Raw genomic sequence first — 23,161 nt, 5'->3', positions numbered from 1 at the left:
GCCCTAATTTTGGACATTTTCTGTGAATCCCCTAGAATCACTGCCAAGGCATCATCCATAGCTTGAGCCTGATTTTCAAATCCCGCTAGTTTTATCAACTTGTTTATTGGGCTGATTTCAAGATTGTTTTTCAGAATTACCATGTCTTTGGGCAAATTGAACCTCCATTGATGCATTTCATCAGACTTTTTTGCGCTTAGCTTTGATTTTTGGCCAGAGGATGACTGTTCATCGTTTCTTCTTTCGGATTCGCTTATATGAATGTCAAAGTTAAAGACGGCTAGTCTTTTTGTATCTGCCGCGGCGGAGATTTTTGAGTTCCAATGCTCGGTTAGTTTGTAGAGATCATCGCGAATCTGGTTGCTCGTATCATTGTCAATTTGTTTCATGTACCCCCCTATTTGGACAAGACCGCCGCAGTACGCCTTTCTAACAAAGTGGGTCCCAAATAATCCGCAAAAATCTACAAATGTTTGCAGCGAAGGTACATCGTCTATATCACACTTTTCAGGAAGTTGCTCAATTGCAGTTCGGAATGGAACACTTAATTTCAATTGTTGGAGATCAGGAAGATCAAGCTGTTTAAGCCGAGTTTCCCAGTTGCAGAGGAGGAATTGTTGTCCAGGTTTGTCTTCTTGCGGGTGGGGGCGAATCGCGGCGATTATATTTCCGTATTTTTCCATTTGGAAGTTGTCATTTTTCATCATGCCGACTACGTAAGATTTTATAAACTCGTCAGTACTGTTGTAAATTTCACCCGTGAACAAAGTTTTGGCAAAGTTTTCCTTCTTGAGTGATTGGAGAAGCAGCTTGTTGTCTTGAAAGTTCTCAAACACAGGTGAGGCCGTGAAATCGTTGACGAGAACGTTGAATCCTTTGCACAATTCCTGACATGCTGCGGGGACGCTGTAAGAGTTATCGAGTTCAAAGAGCTCTGCAAATTTAGCCCTTGCTCTATCTTCAAGCTCGCATCCAGTCAAATCAATCAGAAACTGCATTGTCAGCTTTTGTAACTCCTTGAAGGTTCGGATGCCCCATTTTTCAACCAAATTGCGACAAAATTGATCAATTGTGGCCACATCTCGCTGAAAAATCCCGTATTTAGAAACGATAGCTTGTTGCTGTGCGAAAAGCACAGACGATGCCGACCATATTCTTAAAAATGCATAATAGATTTTTTTAATAAAATTTTTCAAATTGATGTTGTTGTTTTGCTGATCGGACAAAAACCTAAAACTCAGACATATTGAACGTTCACTGTGAAATTAGGACGTGGTTTTCTGTCAAAATGAATTAAGACCGATGTGGTTAACTCATAGAGTAATTTCGGATAGGGTACACCGTCTGCTCGTCACGCTATCTTATTTTCGGCCGGATAGATTCGTGCAACTTCTTAGTCTAATACCGATCCTAATCTTACTCTTATACTTACTAGTCTCAGGGTGTCTCTGCTAGGCTCAATAGATCTAGGGTATACTGGTTTATTGCGGCTGCTGAAGTTCTCTTGGAGAAGCAACTAATTTCTATGTTAAATTCAAATCTCTCTGGTGCTGAAATTACATGTAATTTCAGCACTTACAAATAAGTGGGTTGTTAGTTAGATGGATTATGATTGGTTAATATTAAATATTTTACAGTGGTAAAATATCCAATTTATCCAATTATAAAAAGTAGTTAAGATCAGGTTCCACCTATCCGGGTTTTACAGAGTTTTTTAGAATTATCTTTCTGCAATTCGAAGGATGGATGATGAACGTTGGTATTTGGCGAACATCATATTCTTGTCCGGTTCCTCTTGTTGAAGAAGTTCCAGGACGCTGGAGTTAGGGACATACAATCGTTGTGTCGTCTTGTGACAACGACTGTGATCCCCAATGAAATCATACAAAATCATTTTGATTTGCATACCCCATCAAGACAACCACATCATCGTTTTCAGTTTCTTAACTCAAAATACACATCACCATTTTCCCTTAATTTCACTTATTGCATCAAAGATACTAACCTCCACGGCAAATGATTTGCTATGACGGGTTTTTCTGTATTATGTAGAGAACTTGTTTTGTGTTCAACCTCGTCTGGGAAGGGCGTGGAGATCGTGTGTGGAAGGGATGCCTCGTAACTCGGATCTGTACGTATACTTGAACATCGAGGTGGTCATTGGTCTAGTTCAATGAAGTCCTTTTCTGCGAAGTCAAGTCGTACTCTAAACCCTTTGAGTTGTGATTGTGGACGGCATATCGGTTGTGATTAGCCATTCTTTTGTTCGAGTGTGATGGGGTCATCTAGTCTTTGGTTGTTCGTCTTTGTTGTTGTGTATTGATCTATATACTGCAAAGTATAATTTACATTTTATAAAATTATGTTAGTCGAATTTTTTAATCATGATTTTAGTTAATCGTTTTCACAAAAGCGTGAGTACCTCTTATTACCCTTGAGTACCTCTTATTAAAAATAGAAGTGTGGTCACAAAGCTTGGATGTAGCGCGGTGGGTTAGGCATGCTCAGACGTCCTCTCTGGTGGGTTAGGCCAGGAGTGGGAGTAAGATTTCGTGCTCTTTCTTTGAGAGGTCCTGTTATGTGACAACGTTTTATGTTGGGTTTGTGTTGGTCTTTTCCTATGTTACTTTGGTTGTGTCCTTTCTTTCAAAAATCAAATTGTTTTTGGTATGGGTTTGTCTTGCGACTTTTTTGTGTTTTATGATTTCTTTTTTTGACTTCATATTTAGGTATTTTTCTTTTTCTTTTCTGTTTTTGTAGGTAATCGTGGTATGAAGAGAAGAAATATAAATGAAACATCAATACAAAAAGGTTAGTACTAATTTGAATTTATTAGTGAAGAGTATTTTAAAATATACTTACCTGTTAATCGTCTGGGAAAAAGCCGTGGGGGAAGATGTCGTGTATCATATCTGATATCGTTAGTAATTTGGCTAGTGTGCAAATGATGTTTTTAGTTTGGAGCAGTGGCCAAAGCAATTGAAGTGCTTTAATGGTTTTTAGTTCTTCGGTGCCGACTGCAAACTCGTAAGGTGTGTTTTGAATGAGGTTATATATTTTGTGATTATTTTTGGTATTGTGAATGAATTCTAATATTGGTATTTCTATAGGCAGAATAAATTCATGTGAGATAAGGAATGGTCTGGATTCTTCGGCGTTAAAGGTCTTCGTGATTGGACAAAATATATACAATTGTGTTACTGGGTCATAATTGCGGAGGATGCCGTGGAGGTTAGTATCTTTGATGCAATAAGTGAAATTAAGGGAAAATGGTGATGTGTATTTTGAGTTAAGAAACTGAAAACGATGATGTGGTTGTCTTGATGGGGTATGCAAATCAAAATGATTTTGTATGAAACGATAGAATGTATATGTGTGGGTTTGTTTAGTGCGTAACATAATATCGTGGGAACAGTGCAAATCGCCTTCATGTGGTGCAAGAAAGTGGAAGGTTAGTGAAAATAACTGAAATTTGTCTTGGAAACTTTCGTAAGCTTGAATATCATTTAGTGCTTCAGAAATGATGTGATCATATTTTCTATCAAAAATATTAGGTGTGAATACGTATGACGTTTTAATGAAACATTTTTCTGTTAGTTGTGGGTTAGCGAAGCGATCTTCATCTAAAAACTGGTCTTGATTAGTTCGGATGATATTATGGTCGTATTATTCTCTTGTAAATTCGTTAGCTCGGGGTGCAGTGAATGTTTTTAGTAATTTTTTATATCCTACGTAAGTAAATTGTCTAGGTGTTAGTGTTGCAGTGAGTCTAGATAACATGTTTTTGTTCTTTTCTATGTCGTCATGAGTATTAGTTAGTGGCAGGCAAAGGGGATTAGTAAAATGATAATAAGTTGTCCAACGAAGTGTGGGCATTAAAACATGTTCATCTACGAAACTACGTGTGTCATTAGGTGTTTTTAATTTATATTGTGGAAATGAGGGTAATGTGATTGCTAGAAAATCTTTCGTGTTGGTGTGTTGTGGGTGATTAATATATTCGCAGGCTGTTCCTGGTTTGGTCGGGAATGGGTGATTCGGGAATTTTCTTTTAAAAGTGCGATAAGCTCGGTTAGTGCTACTAAGTGTTTCGGTGGATGTGGATGATTGTGATAATGATGCAGTGTAAGCTGAGGAGGGTGTAGGAGTAGGTGGGTTTGAGGATTCTATTGTGGATGAAAGTTGATGTATTGTGAGGGTGTTAGGGTGTATTAACTGTTGTTGTAAGATAATAAAATTATCGAGTTCCTGGGAAATTTGGAGGGTGTCTGGTCGGTCGGAATGAAGTGGAGAAGAGGTTGGGGTCACTTGTGAAGCATAAGAAGGAGGAGTGGAAACGGATGGGAGTGAATTATTTGTTGGGATTGGTTGAAAAAGGGGTTTTGAAAAAACTGAAGAGTTGGTCTGAAAATTATTCGATGGAGATGGTTCGGAGTCTTCAAATTTGTCAGGGGTTTCTATATTAGGGTTATTAAGTTTTGAGATAGAATATAAAACTCAAATATCTGGGTTAGTATCCGAATTCGTGCTTGATGATATACTAATAATCGGAAAATCGGGTGGTGGGAAAGCAAAAAGTGGGATTATTGGGATTGGAGTTTGGAGGTTGGCTGGGTGGGAATTTGAGCGGTGAGGGATCCAAGTTGTCGGCTCATCGTGGGCTGAAAAAATGATTATTTTGAGACTGAAAAGTGGTGATATGGGGTTGTTCTATAATTTGTTCGTAATATTATCATTTTGTGAATGATGTGTCATTATATGTTGGATGGGAATTTGTGGTATAGTTGGTCTAGAATTTGTGTTATTTGTGATTGCTAGGTTTTGGAAATTACGTGGGACAAATGATAATGGATGGTTTTGGTACGGGTGGCAAATGTGGTGCTGTAGGTGTTACTTCTATATTATTATGTTCTTCGTCGTAAGTGTTCTGTCTTGTCGCTATTTTCGTGTTATATTCTTTTATTTGTGCGTCTAGAAGTATTTTGTTTATTGATGATGAAAAAATTCCAAAAAATCCTGCAAAAAGTATGCGTGCTACACTTGCTTGTCTGTTTACTTGTGTGTATAGCGCATGTGTTATAGATTCCTTTTAAGAGCGAGAAAAGAAAGCCCATAAAGATAAACATTTAATAGTGCCAAGTAATAGGGCCATCCTAGAAAAGCTAGAATTTCATTTTTTATTGTGATAAAACTGAAAATATTTATAGGTGAAAAATCCTGTGGTCTATATTTTTCATCGTTTAAATATATTTAGTCTTTAATGTCTTTAAAATATCCGCTATAATTTTTTGTAAAAATATCTGCAAATCCTGCGGTTTTTAGCAAGTTTTCTTAAATTTTGGTCAATTGACTGTCTTTGTATAGTGTCCATTTGTGTTAATAATTCTTGAAATTGTTGTGTTCTAATGTGATGTTGGATATCTGATTTAGAATATATTCCAATTGATTGGAAATCAGTATTTGGATTACGAGCAATAGTTCTGATGCTTTCGGGTGAAAATTTTTTGAGTGGTTGCATAACGTAGGGTGTGGAGTAAGGAGATAATATTTATCTTCATCAGGCTTCAACCGTACTACATTGTGGCTATTTTCTGATCCACATGGGACTGTGGTATTCCAAAAATATGTTCGTCTTGAAAGTGTGTCAACAAAATGTTTTTTATTTTTATAGAATAAAGGGATTCTTTTATAACAACGTTTATATTCAAAAACATATAGTGGTGATACTTTTTTGGTACAAATATAAAACCATAAAATATTTCCTTCGTAGTCTAGAAAATTGGATCTTTTTCCTGACAATAAGTATCCTGCGTAGGAGATTTTTAATACTGCTAGTGCGAGTGATTGTAGGATTTGTCTCCTTTCTAATTCGCATAATTGTGTTTCTAATTCGGAGAGTGACATTTCTTGAAAAATTCGGCTAATTGTGTAGTCTAATTTCATATCTAAGTGAATATCATAATGGAAATTACCAAAGTATGTGTTAATCATTAGAGATAGTTCTTGTAAACGTGTACTTCTACTGTCATGTGGCTTTAGTTTTCCACCAGGTTGACCTGTGCTTTTTTGAAAGTTAACTGGTATGTATGATGTTCCTTCGTTTAGAGGGTGACCTGTGGCTTAAGGGTCAAATTTTATTTTTCCAGTGATTATGTCGAATTTTTTTTCGTATTCGACTAGTATTTGCTGGGTTTCTGTATTTGCATGCAATTTCTGTTTCTTGATATATTTGGAAACGTGTTAATTTATTTTCTAAATTATGAATATTTCTAAAATCAGTACTTTGTTTTCGGGATGGATTTACTTGTTCGTATGGAATTCATTCTATAAAATATTTTTCGTGAAATTTTATCATTCGAGCGTGTATTTTCGCTACTTGAAATGTTGTGCATGTATCTTCGGGAAACCAAACAATTGTTGCTTGTGTCCAAGTTGTAAGGTCAGAATAACCTTGATCGTGTTTGCAAAGTAATCTAATTCCTTGATAGATCATTGTGTTGTCTGATAAATCTAGTGTGAGTTGTACTTTTTCGAGTTGTATTTTCCAATCGAAAAACAATATTTCCTGATATCCTTTATTTTTTGTGTCTGCTTTGCAGTTTGAGTGGTTATTTATTCCAATGTGTGGTATCCATTGTTCATCGTGTATGTCATAAGTTAAGCTTCCGTGTGCGCCATTGTATGGGTATTTTTTGTCTAGTCTTATATGTCCTTGATATCTTTCAAGCTCTGCTTGATGTACATAATCGGCAACGACTTGAAAATTTACTATTTTTCTGTCTGTGTTTTTATTTCTTGTGATGTTTAGTCTGAGTAGTTCGTTTTTACAATCATCGGGGTTTAGATGTAGAAGTCGTTCTATATTACTTTGATAGAAAGATTCGTGATCAAGTCGGTTTTTATTTCCGTTTGAAACTTGTGAACAATGTACTTTCTTTTCGGAAAATGTTGCTGTAAATGTATATCCTGTGACTGTTGTTGCTCGGGCTTTTGAATACAGTGTCGCTATTACAGTTGTAGTTTCAATAGCTTGTGGTTCTGTTTCGCATTGTGATACTTGATTTATTGCATATTTGTGTAGTGTTTTTTGTTCGTTTTCTTCTCAATCGTAGTGTGTTACTAATAAATCCTGAGGTCCTGCGCAAGGAGAAGGATTTGTGATCTGTTAGGAAATTATTAGAAAAAAGATGTGTTGAAATGTTAATAATTTTAGAATATACATGTGTATGATAATCCTGAGTATGGATTATAAAATGTGATGTAACCAATTGTGTTTTTGGCATATCTATCGTACTTATATATTACTTCAGTTGTTATAAATGGTGGTGGTAGTGATTGAGCTGTTATTTTTGGTGGATTAAATGGGTAAGGATTTTGAACAATATTATTAAGTTTGATTGTGATTTCGAATTTCAATTGGAGACTATTTTGTTGAAGTATTTGAATATTATGTTCACGAATATCTTCGTGGATATCTTGTCTATATTGTAGTCTATTGAGTGCCCAACAAGTGGAGTCTGTTACTATCTTGATGTTGTCTGAACAATGGTGGGGGTGCTACGAATGTATTCCAATCTAATCGCAAAGGAATAATTGTTGATGATTGTTCTAGATATCTAGCGTCGAGGTTATTTTGAAAATTTAAAGGGAAAACTGTCGGTGAAATTTGACTTAATGATGGTGTTGACGGTAGTGACAGTGTTTCTGGTAGTGATGATGATGTTAATGTATCTGTAGAAATGTCTATTGGGTCGTTGACTAAGTTTGGTTCGCCTTGTGTATATGAGTGAGCTGTCCAATATGGTAGTCGTGTTATATTGGGTGGGGTTAAAGGGATTTTCACGTATTTGCTCAGAGGTTGGTGTTGAACCTAAGTAACCTGAGGGTATACTTGAGGATATACGTTGTGAAAGGAGTGAGGGAGTTTCTGTTAGTGTACTATTTGGGTTCTCTGAAGTAGTTGGTGTTGGTGATTGGGGTATATCAAATTGAACTCTGGGGGTTTGAAAACTTCTGTTTCGTCGTGGATGTATAATTTGTCTATTTATTTCGAATGTGTTTTGGTTTTGACTAATGTTTCTTATTCTACTTAATTCTTGTGGTAATTTTGGGTACAAATGATATGTTGGTTCACTTTGGGGTGCCTGTCGCGTGGATGTTTGGGGGTTGTGGGTAGTTGTAGGTATTTTCGGGTTTTCCTGGGATGATGTCGGTGAAGACTGATTTTGTGATTGTTGGTTAGCAATTTTGGAAAGTATTCTGATTGATTGTTTCTAGTGGAAAATTTATTTTTATTGTAATATTCTTCAAGAAAAAGAATTAAAAGGATTGTTGCTAAAGCGAATGTGATTATTGCCTTTTTTATACATTTGCACATTGTCAATATTAGGGATGATAAAAATGTTATGAAAATTACAAATAGTAAAAAAATATCTGTTCTACTGAAAATTGTTCGTATCATTTAAATAAATTTTGGATTATCACACCTGTGAATATGGTCAATGATTTGGGAAAGTTGGAGATATATATCAAATAGGGAGTAGAAAATTTAAAAAATGTTGCAAAAAATTATTAAAATGAATATAAAAGCTTCAAAAGTATCAAATAAAAATATGAATAAAAGTTTGATTAGTATGAAAAAGTTTATTAAAATGTTGAAAATTGTATTTTTAAAGATATTGACTTATCGGGAGAAGAGCATTTAAGAAATGATTTCTTTGTCGAATATTTTTTGTTGTTTGAGGCAAGATTCAAAAGTGGTCGAGTTATTTTTTGATTTTTTGACAAGTCTTGGGAGGTCTTTTTGTTTGGGAGGTCTTTTTTGCTGTATTTTTATTTGTCGGGTGATCTGGGGTGTTTTTGAGATATTTGTACTTAAGGCCAAATGAATATGGTCGTTTTTTACGTGAGGTTAATTTACCATTTTTGGGTTGAGGGTTTTTGAGGTCTGAGTTGGGAAAATTTTGTTGATCTTTGCGTTATTTGATAGGGGAGGGTTATAATATTATGGTGGTATTTGTTTTAGTTGTCAAATTTGAGCGGTTTGCTTATTTTTGACCTGGAGGTTGTAAAGTTATAGTTATAGATATGCCTGGAGTTTATTATCTTTCGTCTAATAGGTTGGTGTTATAGTTATAGAAGGTGACGGATTTAAGTGAATCCTATTGGCTGAATCTGAACTAGAATTGTTGCGTGTTTGTCAGCATGTAATTTTGAAAAATGAAAGTTCAAAATAATTCAGAGGTGCAAAGATTATTAATTTTAAAATTAAAGTTGTTTTGAAATTTAACTTTCTTTAATATTTTAGATTGTGGGATGAATGTTTTGTAGTTTTTACATGGTTGATGACTCGTGATGACTCTCTATGTTCTGATTTCTCTACTTGTTCTTGTGGTAGAATTTTTTCTATCATTGTCCTATTTTTTTTTCTTTTTGAGGTATTTTTTGGTCTGGCGTTTTTGTATTGTTTGAGTTGTAATTGGTTTTGGATTTTGTTTTTCAAGATGAATGTTGTGTTGTTCATCTTTTTCTTTTTCTGTATGTGAATGATTTTGAATAACTTTTAAATCTGTGAAAGAATATAATTGAGTTAATTCTCGTACCGCGTACTCTTTTGGGTAGTAGGGCAATAGAATGTTACGATGTTGAACAATTTCTTTTTGATTCGAATCGGTGAGTTTATACGTTACGTCAATGGGTTTGGCAAATATTTGGTATGGTCCTTTTCGAAGGGGTTGTAATTTTTTAAAAATTCCTTTTTGTGTATTAAAGTTAGGTATTAAGACAAATGTTCCAATTTTTATATCTGTGGCTGGTTTAACTTGTTTGTTAATGTTTTGCCTTTGTAACAATTTCTTTGTTACTTTTTGCTAAATTTCATTAAATTTTTTGTCTCTATTTAAAATCCATTCGGTATGTGTACCGGAGGCTAATTTACGAATTTGTGGGTGATGGAAATGATCTTCATCATGTGTGTGTAAAGGTAGGTTATAACAAATTGAGTCTTTATTCGGTTGGCAATAACCTTGTGCATTTTTATGAGAATTTGCTGTAAACGTAATTGTCTTAAGTGGCTTTTGATTAAAAACCATTTCGTATGGTGACATTCCTAAAGTTGTCGTGATTTGTGAATTATATGCTAAGGGAAATAGTTTTACATCTGCTGACCATTCTGTGTATTTTGTATCATTTCCATTTATGATACTTCTGAGATGTTCTTGTAGTGAACTGTTCATACCTTCGACTAAACCGTTTGTCCAAGGTGCATGAGATGTACGTGGTTTATGTTTGATGTTATATAAGTGGCACAGTGTGATGATTTCATTATTTATGAACTCTGTACCGTTGTCTGTAACTAAGATTTCGGGTAATCCGAATTTAGCTATCCAGTGTTCATAAAGTGTCGTGTAGGCATGATAAGCGTTACAATGTGGTACTGGGTTGAACGCTACATAATGTGTAAATGCGTCAACAATTACCATAATGTAGGAGATTCCTTCAGAGAATGGTGTAATTGGTCCTTTTGTATCGAATGAAATGCGATGGTTAAAATATAAGCTTTGTCCTTTAAAATCTTGTTTTTCTGCTATTTGTTTTTGTTTTGGGTAAGGTTTATTTAATTGAGATACTATATAATCATTGCATAATATTTTTATCCAAACTGATGCATTTGGGAAATAAAAATTTTGTGTAAAGTTTGAGTATGTTTTCTCTGATCCGGAGTGTCCTTTAGTATTTTGTGTATGTGAGATGTTAAAAGCAATTAATATCATACTTAAAGGAAGACAGGGAACTTTAGAATCATTTAATTGATATTCTAAAAGATTTGTTTTTTCATTAATTGCTGTGTTATTAAATTTTCGGAAATATCGGAGGAGTGTTTTATTTCCTAAAACTGTGGTATCTGCTTTTACGGGCTTAGTTTTGTAATTGTGCCATGATTTTAACTGTCTAATTACTGGGTCGAGAATTTGATATTGTTTTAAGATTTCAAGTGTATCTTTATCTGTTGGAGGGAGAAAAATATGTGTACCGGAGGCTAATTTAAGAATTTGTGGGTGATGAAAATGATCTTCATCATGTGTGTGTAAAGGTAGGTTATAACAAATTGAGTCTTTATTCGGTTGGCAATAATCTTGTGCATTTTTATGAGAATTTGCTGTAAACGTAATTGGTTTAAGTGGCTTTTGATTAAAAACCATTTCGTATGGTGACATTCCTAAAGTTGTCGTGATTTGTGAATTATATGCTAAGGGAAATAGTTTTACATCTGCTGACCATTCTGTGTATTTTGTATCATTTCCATTTATGATACTTCTGAGATATTCTTGTAGTGAACTGTTCATACCTTCGACTAAACCGTTTGTCCAAGGTGCATGAGATGTACGTGGTTTATGTTTGATGTTATATAAGTGGCACAGTGTGATGATTTCATTATTTATGAACTCTGTACCGTTGTCTGTAACTAAGATTTCGGGTAATCCGAATTTAGCTATCCAGTGTTCATAAAGTGTCGTGTAGGCATAATAAGCGTTACAATGTGGTACTGGGTTGAACGCTACATAATGTGTAAATGCGTCAACAATTACCATACTGTAGGAGATTCCTTCAGAGAATGGTGAAATTGGTCCTTTTGTATCGAATTAAATGCGATGGTTAAAATATAAGCTTTGTCCTTTAAAATCTTGTTTTTCTGCTATTTGTTTTTGTTTTGGGTAAGGTTTATTTAATTGACATACTATATAATCATTGCATACTATTTTTATCCAAATTGATGCATTTGGGAAATAAAAATTTTGTGTAAAGTTTGAGTATGTTTTCTCTGATCCGGAGTGTCCTTTAGTATTTTGTGTATGTGAGATGTTAAAAGCTATTAATATCATACTTTAAAGAAGACAGGGAACTTTAGAATCATTTAATTGATATTCTAAAAGATTTGTATTTTCATTAATTGCTGTGTTATTAAATTTTCGGAAATATCGGAGGAGTGTTTTATTTCCTAAAACTGTGGTATCTGCTTTTACGGGCTTAGTTTTGTAATTGTGCCATGATTTTAACTGTCTAATTACTGGGTCGAGAATTTGATATTGTTTTAAGATTTCAAGTGTATCTTTATCTGTTGGAGGGAGAAAAATATTTTCAATTTCCAGTTTTGATAGGGAAATTGTGTCAAGTGGGTCATGGAGGTCAAAAACTTGATTTATTGTGTATTTTGCATCACTTGTTTGTGGTCCTGATAAATTTATCAGTTAAATTTTCTTTTTCAATTAAAGGAAAAAGGTCTTTTTGATGCGAGTGGTGTTTTATTCTTTTTTGTTGAGTGTTATTTGTTATCCCTTGTGAGAATGGAATTGGTTTGAAAGTTGATTTTCCTAGTAAATCAACTTCGTAGTGATTATTTTGGCAATCTAAGTAAAGTGAAAAATGTTGTAGGTTATTTATCTGTGATTGATCAATGTCAGTTTTTACTGCATATTTGCGTTCTAGTCGGGGTGATGTTTCATCTTTTGCGAGATAAAATTTAAAATTTTTTGGTATTTCAACTGTAGTTTTTCGTGTGTGTAATTCAGGTGGCGTATTTCGACTTAATGTATTTGGTAATGCAAGATTTTTTCCCGCTGTCCAAACTATATGTAAGTTTGCAAATTTCATTAGAATTACTAGAAATCTATAAACTCTATGATTTGGATTTGACCTTTGTGTAAAGAGAAAAATAATTGGTTTATATTCTGTGAACAGAACTGTTGGGTGTTTTAATCCAAGTATTAGAAATTCATATTCTGTAAGTGTATAAATTATAGCTGTACATTCTCTCATTAGAGTTGAGAGTCGTAGCTCTGCTTGAGTGAATAATTGTGAATTTGCTGGTATAAGGTTCATTTTATTTGTACCACTATGTGATTGTAGCAATGCTGCGCCGATGCCAAAATTTGAAGCATCGCACATTGCATAGAATGGTTGATTTGGATCTGGAATCGTAATTGAAATTTGTTCAGTTAAAAGTTTTTTAACTTCCTCAAATCGTGTTTGATGTTCAGTGGTCCATTCAAAGTTATTTTGTTGTCTGAGGATGTTATAAAAGGGTCTTAAGTATAATTGCAGTTTATAAACATCATATTTACTTAAGAAATTTAACATTCCGAGGAATTCTTGGATTTTTTTTTTATTTGTTGGTGGCTGAAGTTTTTGAATAGCATCAATGCGTGATTTTATTGGAGTGATAGTGTTTCGTTCAATATTATGTCCTAAAAATTTAACTCGTGTTAGAAAGAAGTGTGATTTATCGGGAGCGGCCTTCAGATTTTTGTTCTGAAGTGTTTTATGATACTGTTCTAAAACTCTAAGCATTTCTTCTTTGGTTTGTGATTGCATAAAAACATCGTCTAGATAGGTAATTGCATTTTTCTTGGGTATTAGTCATGATTACTCATAAAAGCTGAAAAAGCTGCTGGTCCTATGGAAATTCCATAGAATAAGCGATTAAATTCATATTGTTGACTTCCAATAACAAATTGTGTTAAACGTCGTGATTGTTCATGTAGTGGCATTTGGGTGTATGCACTATTCATATCTGCGGTTGTAAAGTATTTTCCATTTATCTTTGTTAAGATAACCTAAATTGGTTCAATAGGCCAATTGCATTTTGATTCATCAATTAGTGAATTGAGATATCTAGCTTCTAAAACTATTTTTAATGATTCACCGTTTGCTAGAATGATAACAGGGTTGATAAAAGTGTTACCTTTTGGTTGTTCATCTTTATTTACTGGTGAGATAATTTTGTATTGTTCTAAAATATCAAGTAATCTTTTTACTTTGTCGTGTAAGTGAATTGGTACTTTTCTGGCTCTTTGTTTTTTGAAAACTGCGTCGGGTTTTAACGGGAGATGTAGTGAAGAATTGATTTTTCCAACGTCGAATTTTGATGTTGCGTAGACTGTTAAATACTTTAACAGTGCTTTGCTTATTTATCAAATTCGGTTTGTGTAATTTGTGAATGTTCAAAATTAAACATTGTTAAAAATTTTTGTTGTTCTTTTGTGTAATTTGTTATATTGAATGTTGGTTTAAATTTGGTGCTTTTGTGAAGTAATCTGTGTTTCTTTTTTCATTACTTACTATACTATTTATGGATAATTCTTCGTCAAGAATTGTGGATTGGTAAATGTCTAATACTTGGAGTATATTATTAACTTCGCTAAAATTGAAAGTGAGCTGTGCGAGCACTCCTTCAAGCTCAAACAAGCGTTTTAGAGCCCTGAGACCCCCATTTTTCAGCTCAAAATAGGGGTCTTCCGCTTCGATCAGTCGCTCCTGCAGCTCAACCAAGGGTCGCGCAAGCTCATCTAAGGTGGTTCTAAGACCTATTTTTCACGAGGAAGCGAACGGGCTTATCCCGGAAGCTCTACGAGCAAGCTTTGTTATTTTTCAAGCCAACTGAAGCAACTTCGTCAGTTTTGGACCTCATTTTGAGCTTGTTTACGGCTCGGGTCATAACTTTTGAACCACTGGTCGCACAGCTCCCATCTTTCTCATGCAGCTGACCAGCAAGCATATCTAACTTCGCTAAAATTGAAAGTGAGCTGTGCGAGCACTCCTTCAAGCTCAAACAAGCGTTTTAGAGCCCTGAGACCCCCATTTTTCAGCTCAAAATAGGGGTCTTCCGCTTCGATCAGTCGCTCCTGCAGCTCAACCAAGGGTCGCGCAAGCTCATCTAAGGTGGTTCTAAGACCTATTTTTCACGAGGAAGCGAATGGGCCTATCCCGGAAGCTCTACGAGCAAGCTTTGTTAACTTTCAAGCCAACTGAAGCAACTTCGTCAGTTTTGGACCTCATGGGTGAAATTGTAGCCTTTGTTTCACAATATCCTAAAAGTCCTAACGGTAATGTTACTTGATATGGTGTATTGTTATACACGTGTAACGAAATGATGTCGGAATTCGTGTTTTTCCATTATTTGATGGATGAGATTGTGATTTTGAAAATTTTGTGAATAGGTTTAAATTCAAAGTCTGACATAAAAATTTGTTGTTCATTTTGACTTTTATCATACTGGTGAACTTGTTTTTTTTGACAAATTATATATATTTCCTGATAGTGGTTTCAGGTGCTTTCGTTGTTGATTGTGAATTGGGTAAAATTTTGAGAAGAATGGTGGTTGTTTGTTTAATCTTTGGAAGAATGTTAGGGCTGTATTTTTTGTTTTTGTGTACTTATCTTTGATTAGTATTTTACTATTTAAGATGTTGATTGTTGGTATATATTTAGATATAAATGATATGCCAATGATATTGTGCTTAATATCAGTAATATGAAATATTTGTTTAAACGGTTTTCTTTAAAATTTTGTTTTGCTCCATTGTTCTCGTGGGGAGAAGGAATAATTACAATTTTTCCATAATTTACTAATGCTGATCCTTGTGATGTTGCTAGTTTACTAGAGGTTGCAAGAGGCGTTAATTTTGGATGTAATGTTTTGATTTCTTTCCATGTGGGAATATTAATTATATTTGATTCTGCTCCTGAATCAATTAACAAATCAATTTCAAGATCTGGTGGTTGGAATTCTTTGTTTCTTGGGCTTTCTAATAGAAATGTAATTGTCCAAAATTTTTCTCTGGGTTGTTCTTTCTGTATATTTTCATAAATATGTTTTGTGTTTGAGCATTTTGTTTCATCTTTTTCATCGGGTTTAATTACCGTGTTAACTTTGTTTACTTCTTGTGTAGTTTGTGTAGTATGACTGGGTCCAATATATTAATTGTGAAGGAGTTCCAATTTATTTTCATATATATGTGATGTAAAAGGTTGTTCATATATGATAGGTTCATAGTCGTTTTCGACTGTTATCAAATTTACAGAGATGGTATTTTCTGTATCACTTTCTGTATCTGATGATCCAAAATATATATGATTTAGTTGTAGTTCGTTACTTCCTGTGTCATCAATATCTGGAGGGTCTGATGTTGTTTCTTCATCTGTCTGCACTTGATTAATGTGTCTTTTATGTTTTGGTGTGCTACTTCTGTATCTATGTTTAGAATCATTATAATGGTTATTATTCCTGTGTGGTGACTGGGAATAAATTGTAACTTGAGTTTCGATTTTGTGAATTGTTTTGTGATTTGTCTTGATAATTATCATTTGATCTGTGATAGTTTGATCTATTTTATGTATTATTTCTTGATCGATTGTTCGGGTAATTCTGATTTCGATTGTTCGAATAACTTTTATTTCTATTGTGTGATTAGTTTCTATTTCTGTTGTATGATGAGTTTCGTGATTGATTATTGGAATAGTGTCTATTCCTTGGGTTTGATTGGGAACTGGATCCAGAAACAAATTGTGTTGCAATGGAATTTGATCTTGAATAGTTATTTTGGTTATTTTGGCTATTCGATCGATTATAATTTTTTGTGAAGAATTTCGCGTATTTCTTCGTTCTGGTGATCTTTCTCTATAACTTGAGTTATATGGTGATTGATTCCTTGTGTAATTGGTGTTGTTCGGGAGTGTTTTTCCTGAACTGTTATTACTATATATATATTTGTTTGGTAGATTTTAATCTTTGTTCATGTATTGACAGAACGATTTATTTGGTTCTTGAAGCTTTTGAGGTTTATTCTGATTGTCTTGTTGTTTTTGTCTACACTCGGAAATACTGTGTCCGTATCGTCGACAAAAATTACACCATTTTTTGAAAGATGGTTTGCCTTTAAAGTTTGGACGTTTTTCGTAGATATTTATTATATCAGTGATTTTTTCAATCAGGTCTGTGTCTGATTCCTGTATGTTATTTATATGTGTAGTGTTTGTTTCAATTCAATTAACATATTGTAGTTTTAGATTTTCTGTTTCTTCGAGTTTCATTGTGATTTCTGCTTGTTCTAATTTATCTACTAGTTTTCGAAAGTCTAAGTCTGGTTCTCGAATTGAGAAAGGATGAGATGCTCTCTTTTTTATTGCTATTTTCCTTAATTGAGGTGTTAAGGTTATCATTAAAATTTCTGTAATTTTTGTGTTTTTATAGTCATGTGTATTAAACGAATATGCTTTTCGAACTAGTGTTTCGATACGTACTGCTAATTGTTTAATTGTTTCATTTGGTAATCTGCGAATTTCATTACATAAAACTCTTTGGAGTTGTTCGTTTCTTTTAGAGTCAAACATTTTTGAAAATTCTTGTGTGAATCTTTTCCAGTCTGAGTTTATTTCTATAGGTAAAACTGAAAACCATTTTTGAGCTGCGCCATGTAGGGTTGTTTGTATTAGTGCTGTGCGTCTATGTATCCAATTTTGATGTAGTTGCGCATTAATTGGTTCGGTTCCTATATTTAAAATTAAATTTGCTGTTACTGCATTTAGATAATCTTCTACAGAATTTGTTCCTGTGAATACCATCAGTGGCTTATTGGATGTCATTAAAGATCCACCCATGAGGTATGGATTCATTGTCATCTGTAGTGATTCTGCGGCATTTGGCATTTGTGAAAAATTTGAAAGTTGATTTTTAGTTATTTCGTGTTGCTGAAGGTAATATGGAAGCGGTAATTCATTTTGTATTTGAGTTGGTTGATAAGAATGCAATAAAATTGGGTTTTGTGGTTGTATTGGTTGAAAATATTGTGTGTTAAATGGGTTTTGTATATGTATTTGTTGTGAATTTTGTACTTCTGTTGGGTTTGTGGGTAAATTTTTATATTTCGTGATGGTTGAGATTGTCGCGGTTTCTGTGTGCAATTTTCTTAGTATATGGTGCAAAAATATCTGGTTGGTGATAATCATCTTCATCGGATGATAAATAGTTTGTATTATATGGTGTATGTTGGTTATTTTTATTTTGTTGAAAGAATGGGTAGTTTTCAGTATAATCTTGTGTAGGTTGTGGATTATCTGGAAAATTTACTGAATTGGTCGATGTTTTCGGGAGATTCCAATAATGGGAATATACGTGATTTAAATTTTGTGTGTTTTTTCGGGGAGGTTGGTTTGTTCTTGGTTTTTGAGTATAATTATAATTGTGTTCTGCAAAGGTGTTTCTTGTGAATGGCTTTCGTGTTTTTGACTGTATTGTCATTGGTCTATACGTTTGATAATCCATATGTGAATATTTTGGAGCAACCGAAGGTTTAACGGTCGATTGTAAGGTTACTTGTGTTTGTAACGTATTTGTATTTCTTGGTGTTGTTCTAGTGAAATTAGGGTGTATTGGTGAAATAATTTGTTGTGTAGCTGTTGTTGTTTGGACGATTTCTTCATTTATGAAGTGTAATGGTGTTTGAATATCTTGTTGTGTAAGATTTTTAGTTCCATTAAATTTTTCATTATGTATGACGGTTGAATTTAAACTGTTTTTTCGCGTATCAGCTAAAAAATAAATTACAGTTCAATGGTGTTGCATCAATGGTTAAAGGTATTACTTTTACATAATCTCTGTGATAAGAGATTGTACTTATTGCTTGACTTGAGATAGCTTGTGGGTTATTTAGAAATGTAGGATGAGACCATTCAGGGTCCCAAACGTTGTCTGATTGTTCTGAAAGAGCAGTGTCGTCATTTGTATTTTGAGTTGCGAAATTTTTCCTTGCTTGTGAAATTAAATCTAAATTGTGGGTGAAATAATCTATTATAAACCATGCTAAAATCTTTTGTAAATCATGTTTAGTGTGTTGTGAAACATCATCTTTAGTGAAATTTTCTTTAATTATATTTAGAAATGTTGAAAATATTGTGATTTCATTTCGTACTTATGTATGTCTGGATGTTTTGGTTGGTGATATACTTTGAAATTCTGTTTTTTCTAAAATAGATATATAACAATATATTATTGCAAAGACTTCGTTTGTGAATATGGAGTTTGCTCTTTGTGAATTATGATATTATATACTTTTAATATACTCTATGAAAAGTTTTGAAAATTCTAATTCATTATCGTCTGCTTGAATTACATATTTGCGATGGGCTGTATTTGGTGTGCTGAATTCTATGGTATAAATTCCATGTTGTTGTGTTAGTTTACATATGTCTTTCAAATAACGTTCAATAATTTGTCTTTTGATTTTTAAATCTGGGAAATCTGCTTTGCATGGACTTATTCCTGGTTCAAACAAATTTACGAGTAAAATCTTGCAAAAATCGTGTTGTCCTCTATCATGGAGTGAATCTATAAGAAAGGGATAAACTGCTTCGTCATCTGGACTATCGTCACTTTGAGTGTGGCTCATTTTTCCGTTTGATGACTGTTAATATATAACTATCAATATCTAAATGCTGGCTTCTGATTCAGAAAATGCGTTTCTATTTTTTGAAAATCTTTTTGTGTGATTTGTCTTTGTTTGTTTATAATTTTCCTTTTTTTTGTTTGTCGTTTTGTTCTAATGTATCCAACTGTTTGTGTATGAGGTGTAATTACAAGATCGTATTTTTTGTTATCTATTTCACAGTTGTGTAAAACGATTGTTTGTTTATTTCCTAAATTTTTGAATGACATAAGGTTTAGGATGAGGGATGCAAGAAGTTGTTAGTTATTTCTATTTCCTTAGACTGTTAGTCCTTACGATTTTTTGGTTAGCTTAACCTGAGTCTTTTTGTTCAGGGTTGGAGAGAAAAAAATATCGATTCCGAAGAATGATTTTTTACTTTCTCGTGGCTAGTCTAAGCTAAGGTGTTAACTTACTCAATCTTACTTAGGGATAGTGATTGTGTTCAAGGGTTGGAGAATAGTAAATCGATCCACAAGGTTCAGGTATAATCAGAACGCAAGTAATTCGTTAGATACTATTTTAAACTTACTAAGTCTAAGATCTATCCTGGGTCTGGTAAGAGGAGGGTTCAAGAGAAGGATGAACAACCGAAGTTCTTCACTGTTTATCCTAATTTGAATGGTTAGTTTTATTGAAAAATTTCTTTTAGTCCTGGGTCTTTTAGAAGGGTTGGATAGTGAATCGACGTTTGAGGTACTTCTAGAAGTGACGACTGAGACACTTCAAAGTGAGTGGGAGAGAACAAAATTGTTCTTTTTGATCCAAGGATAGGCCTTGATGATCAGGTTTTAAATTTCGTGAAATAGAAAATTTATTAAGATCCAAGGATAAGCCTTGATAATCAGATTTTTAAAATTAAGTGAATTTAAGTTTAAAATGGTTTAAATTTATTTAAGAAAAAGATTTAGTTCTTCAATGAAATTAGTGAGCTTATGATTGCTTTTATGAAGCTGGAACAACCGGATGATTTATGATTACTAACAATTTATTGTCATGCTACTAAATTTTATTTTTATTTTTAATAAATTTTTTTCAAATATGTTTTTTAAAATAATGCAGAAAAAAAAAAGAAAACGATCTGAGATCTTTTTATCAATCTTTATTGTACATTAATAATTTTGTTTAGCGCCTGAAATGATCATGAAGGTTTACTTCAAAGTTTTTTGTTTGCAAATGAAAATCTAAATTCATTGCTAATAAGATTCTAAATACAAAAGTTTGTGTTGGCTTTTGCCGTACAACCATAAAACTAAATGGTAAGTTTCTACTTTGTCGTATGTCGTCTCTTGTCCCAGATCTTCTTCCAATTCCGGGTAGTTCTAGTATCGTTCGGAATATCGGCTCTGATCTATTGAGTCGTAGAGACATTTCAATTAAATTATTATCGTGTAACATTTTGAAAATGTTTTGTCTAAATTCTAATCTATATTTGGTTAGTTCTAAGCTATTAAGGTCTTATTCGAGACTTATGGTCGCGCCAGATGAGTCAGGATCGATGTGGTTAACTCATAGAGTAATTTCGGATAGGGTACACCGACTGCTCGTCACGCTATCTTATTTTCGGCCGGATAGATTCGTGCCTAATACCGATAAAACTTCGTGCCTGATAAACTTCTTAGTCTAATACCGATCATAATCTTACTCTTACACTTACTAGTCTCAGGATGTTTATCTAGTCTCTGCTAGGCTCTATAGATCTAGGGTATACTGGTTTATTGCGGCTGCTGAAGTTCTCTTGGAGAGTCAACTAATTTCTAAGTTAAATTCAAATCTCTCTGGTGCTGAAATTACAAGTAATTTCAGCACTTACAAATAAGTGGGTTGTTAGTTAGATGGATAGTGATTGGTTAATATTAAATATTTTACAGTGGTAAAATATCCAATTTATCCAATTATAATCTGTAGTTTAGATCAGGTTCCAAAAAATACTAGAAAAACGAAAACGAAAGCAATAAAAAAATCCGTTTTTTGAACTTTTTTTGCAGGATTTGTTTTGAACATTTTATTCCAAAAAGGGGCTGAAAAATTTCTAAAATTCTTTTCCACTGGAGTGAAAGTAAAATTTAATGGCATTCATAAGCCTGTTTGGTTGCTTTAATTGATCGAAATTAGATAAAAAGTCAAAAATTTCAACAAAAGTCTCTTTTTTTCTCGACACTGGGACAACTTTCAAGAAAATCTTTCTTGTAAATCGAATCAAGATCGAAAGGTTTTGATATGATAATTCACTCCACTCATTACTTTGATAATTTGCGACCAATACTTTTGGTTGAAAGCAAAATCACTCGAATTTAGACCAAAAATGAAAACTTTCCAACGTGTTTTTTTTTACACTGAGAAACTTTATAATTTTGTTCAAATCATGATTGCAAAAGCTATAATACGAAATATTAAAACCCAATGATTTTTCTGCTGCCTGATTTTGCATAGAAAACAACACAAAAAAAGAGAATTTTTTTTAAAAACTGGAAACAAATTCGAATTCCTCCTCAATTTCAAATGTCGGAACAATAAAGTTCTTTTCGAATCTTCTTTGGTTTTAAGCCGTTTTAGAAAAAAGCCAAAATCATTTTCAAAAACTTTAAAGCATAAGAGTGCGAAGTGTTCGCTTGCTGGAGGCTAATTCGCAGCAAAAAATTTTCTGAAGCTCTTCAATTGGTAAGTTTGGCGCTGAAATATCAAGGATACTTGTTTCCAATGCCTTAGCAAGCATTTTCCAATTAAACGATTTTTTTTGCAAATTTTTCTCTTTAATTATTTTGGTTTTCTGTGTCTATCGAAAGTTTACATTCGAGTCGATTAAAAATATATACAAACTAAAACCGATAAGACTTTTAAAAGAAGAACACATTAATAATCAAATTTGCGATAAAAATTTAGTAAGAAAACGGGTTGATCATACACCGATCGCCATCGCTGTTTATTGTCAGAGTTATTTCTTTTGAGATTTGATTAAAATCAAACTAAAATTTTAGCCAGAGATTTATTGTTCTGAATTTACAAACGAAAGTGCTCGGGTGGTTTTTTTAGACAAATTTAGACTTTTTAACAAGCTTTTGTGGACAGTTTTTTTTATATCATCTGAAAAGTATTGATGTCTTGAGCTCAATGAGATCTTTTTTCATAGAGTTATAGTGTCTTAAACATTATCATTTTGGCCAATTTGAGACAATTAACCGCGTTAGAAATAGCGTTAATTACGGGTAAGCGGACATCCGTCTTAGAAAAGGTTTCAAGTTGGTTGGAGGAAGCTGATTTGCAATAAATGATATGTTAATAGAGCGAAACTGATCAAACAACAAAACTAACAAATTTTTCTGTTCCTTGCGTGTGCTCATTTGTTTTCTAGTGCACTCGTTAATTACCTTAAATTTGTAGATAAACTGGTTTTATTAACTTAAAAATTTATACAATATCTGTAGTTACAGTGCTTAAAACGGAATAAAACGTGTTGATGAAATTACCTTGTCAATTTGGTCTGTTTCAACGCACTCTTGTAGCTTCGCTTCAATTTCACTGTCATCACAGACATCTCCGAGCAATTGTTTTATGTACCCCTCTTCAAAGCTCAGTGGAGTATTTTTGTCGGTTGCAACAACCTGCATTGTTTGCTTTGCGTCCTGAGTCTTGTCACCTCCGGCGTATACTTCTTTCAGAGCAATATGACCCAAATTGTCTTCATTTTTATCCAGTTGCTTTAAAATTGCCTCACTCACATTATGCGGTTGAACGTCTCCGTTTGGAAGTTGCGAGCACCCAGTTCTTTCATTTATTTCAAGGTCATAGTCTTCGGGCTCGTTTTCAACAAAAACGACTGGAGCATCAATTGAGCAAACATCCTTCACGCACTTTTTGATTTCTTTTCTCTTGTCTTCCCATTTCTTTTTACCCAGACCCAT

General features: G+C 33.6%; 1 protein-coding gene across 1 annotated transcript; it reads right to left on the bottom strand.

Moving 5' to 3' along the window:
- Nucleotides 1-15: 15 nt before the first annotated feature.
- LOC134856259 (uncharacterized) lies at nt 16-23,161 on the bottom strand (the record flags this gene model as incomplete). The annotated part of the gene is made up of 2 exons (XM_063872604.1): nt 22,727-23,161; nt 16-1,085 (listed from the first exon to the last, which is right to left on the bottom strand). Coding segments are annotated over exons 1-2 (1,505 nt in total), but the record flags the coding sequence as incomplete, so codon positions are not given.

This window comes from Symsagittifera roscoffensis, unplaced genomic scaffold (assembly GCF_963678635.1).
Source record: "Symsagittifera roscoffensis unplaced genomic scaffold, txSymRosc1.1 SCAFFOLD_295, whole genome shotgun sequence".
Lineage (NCBI taxonomy): Eukaryota > Metazoa > Xenacoelomorpha > Acoela > Convolutidae > Symsagittifera > Symsagittifera roscoffensis.
This window is presented reverse-complemented; position numbering and strand designations above follow the sequence as displayed.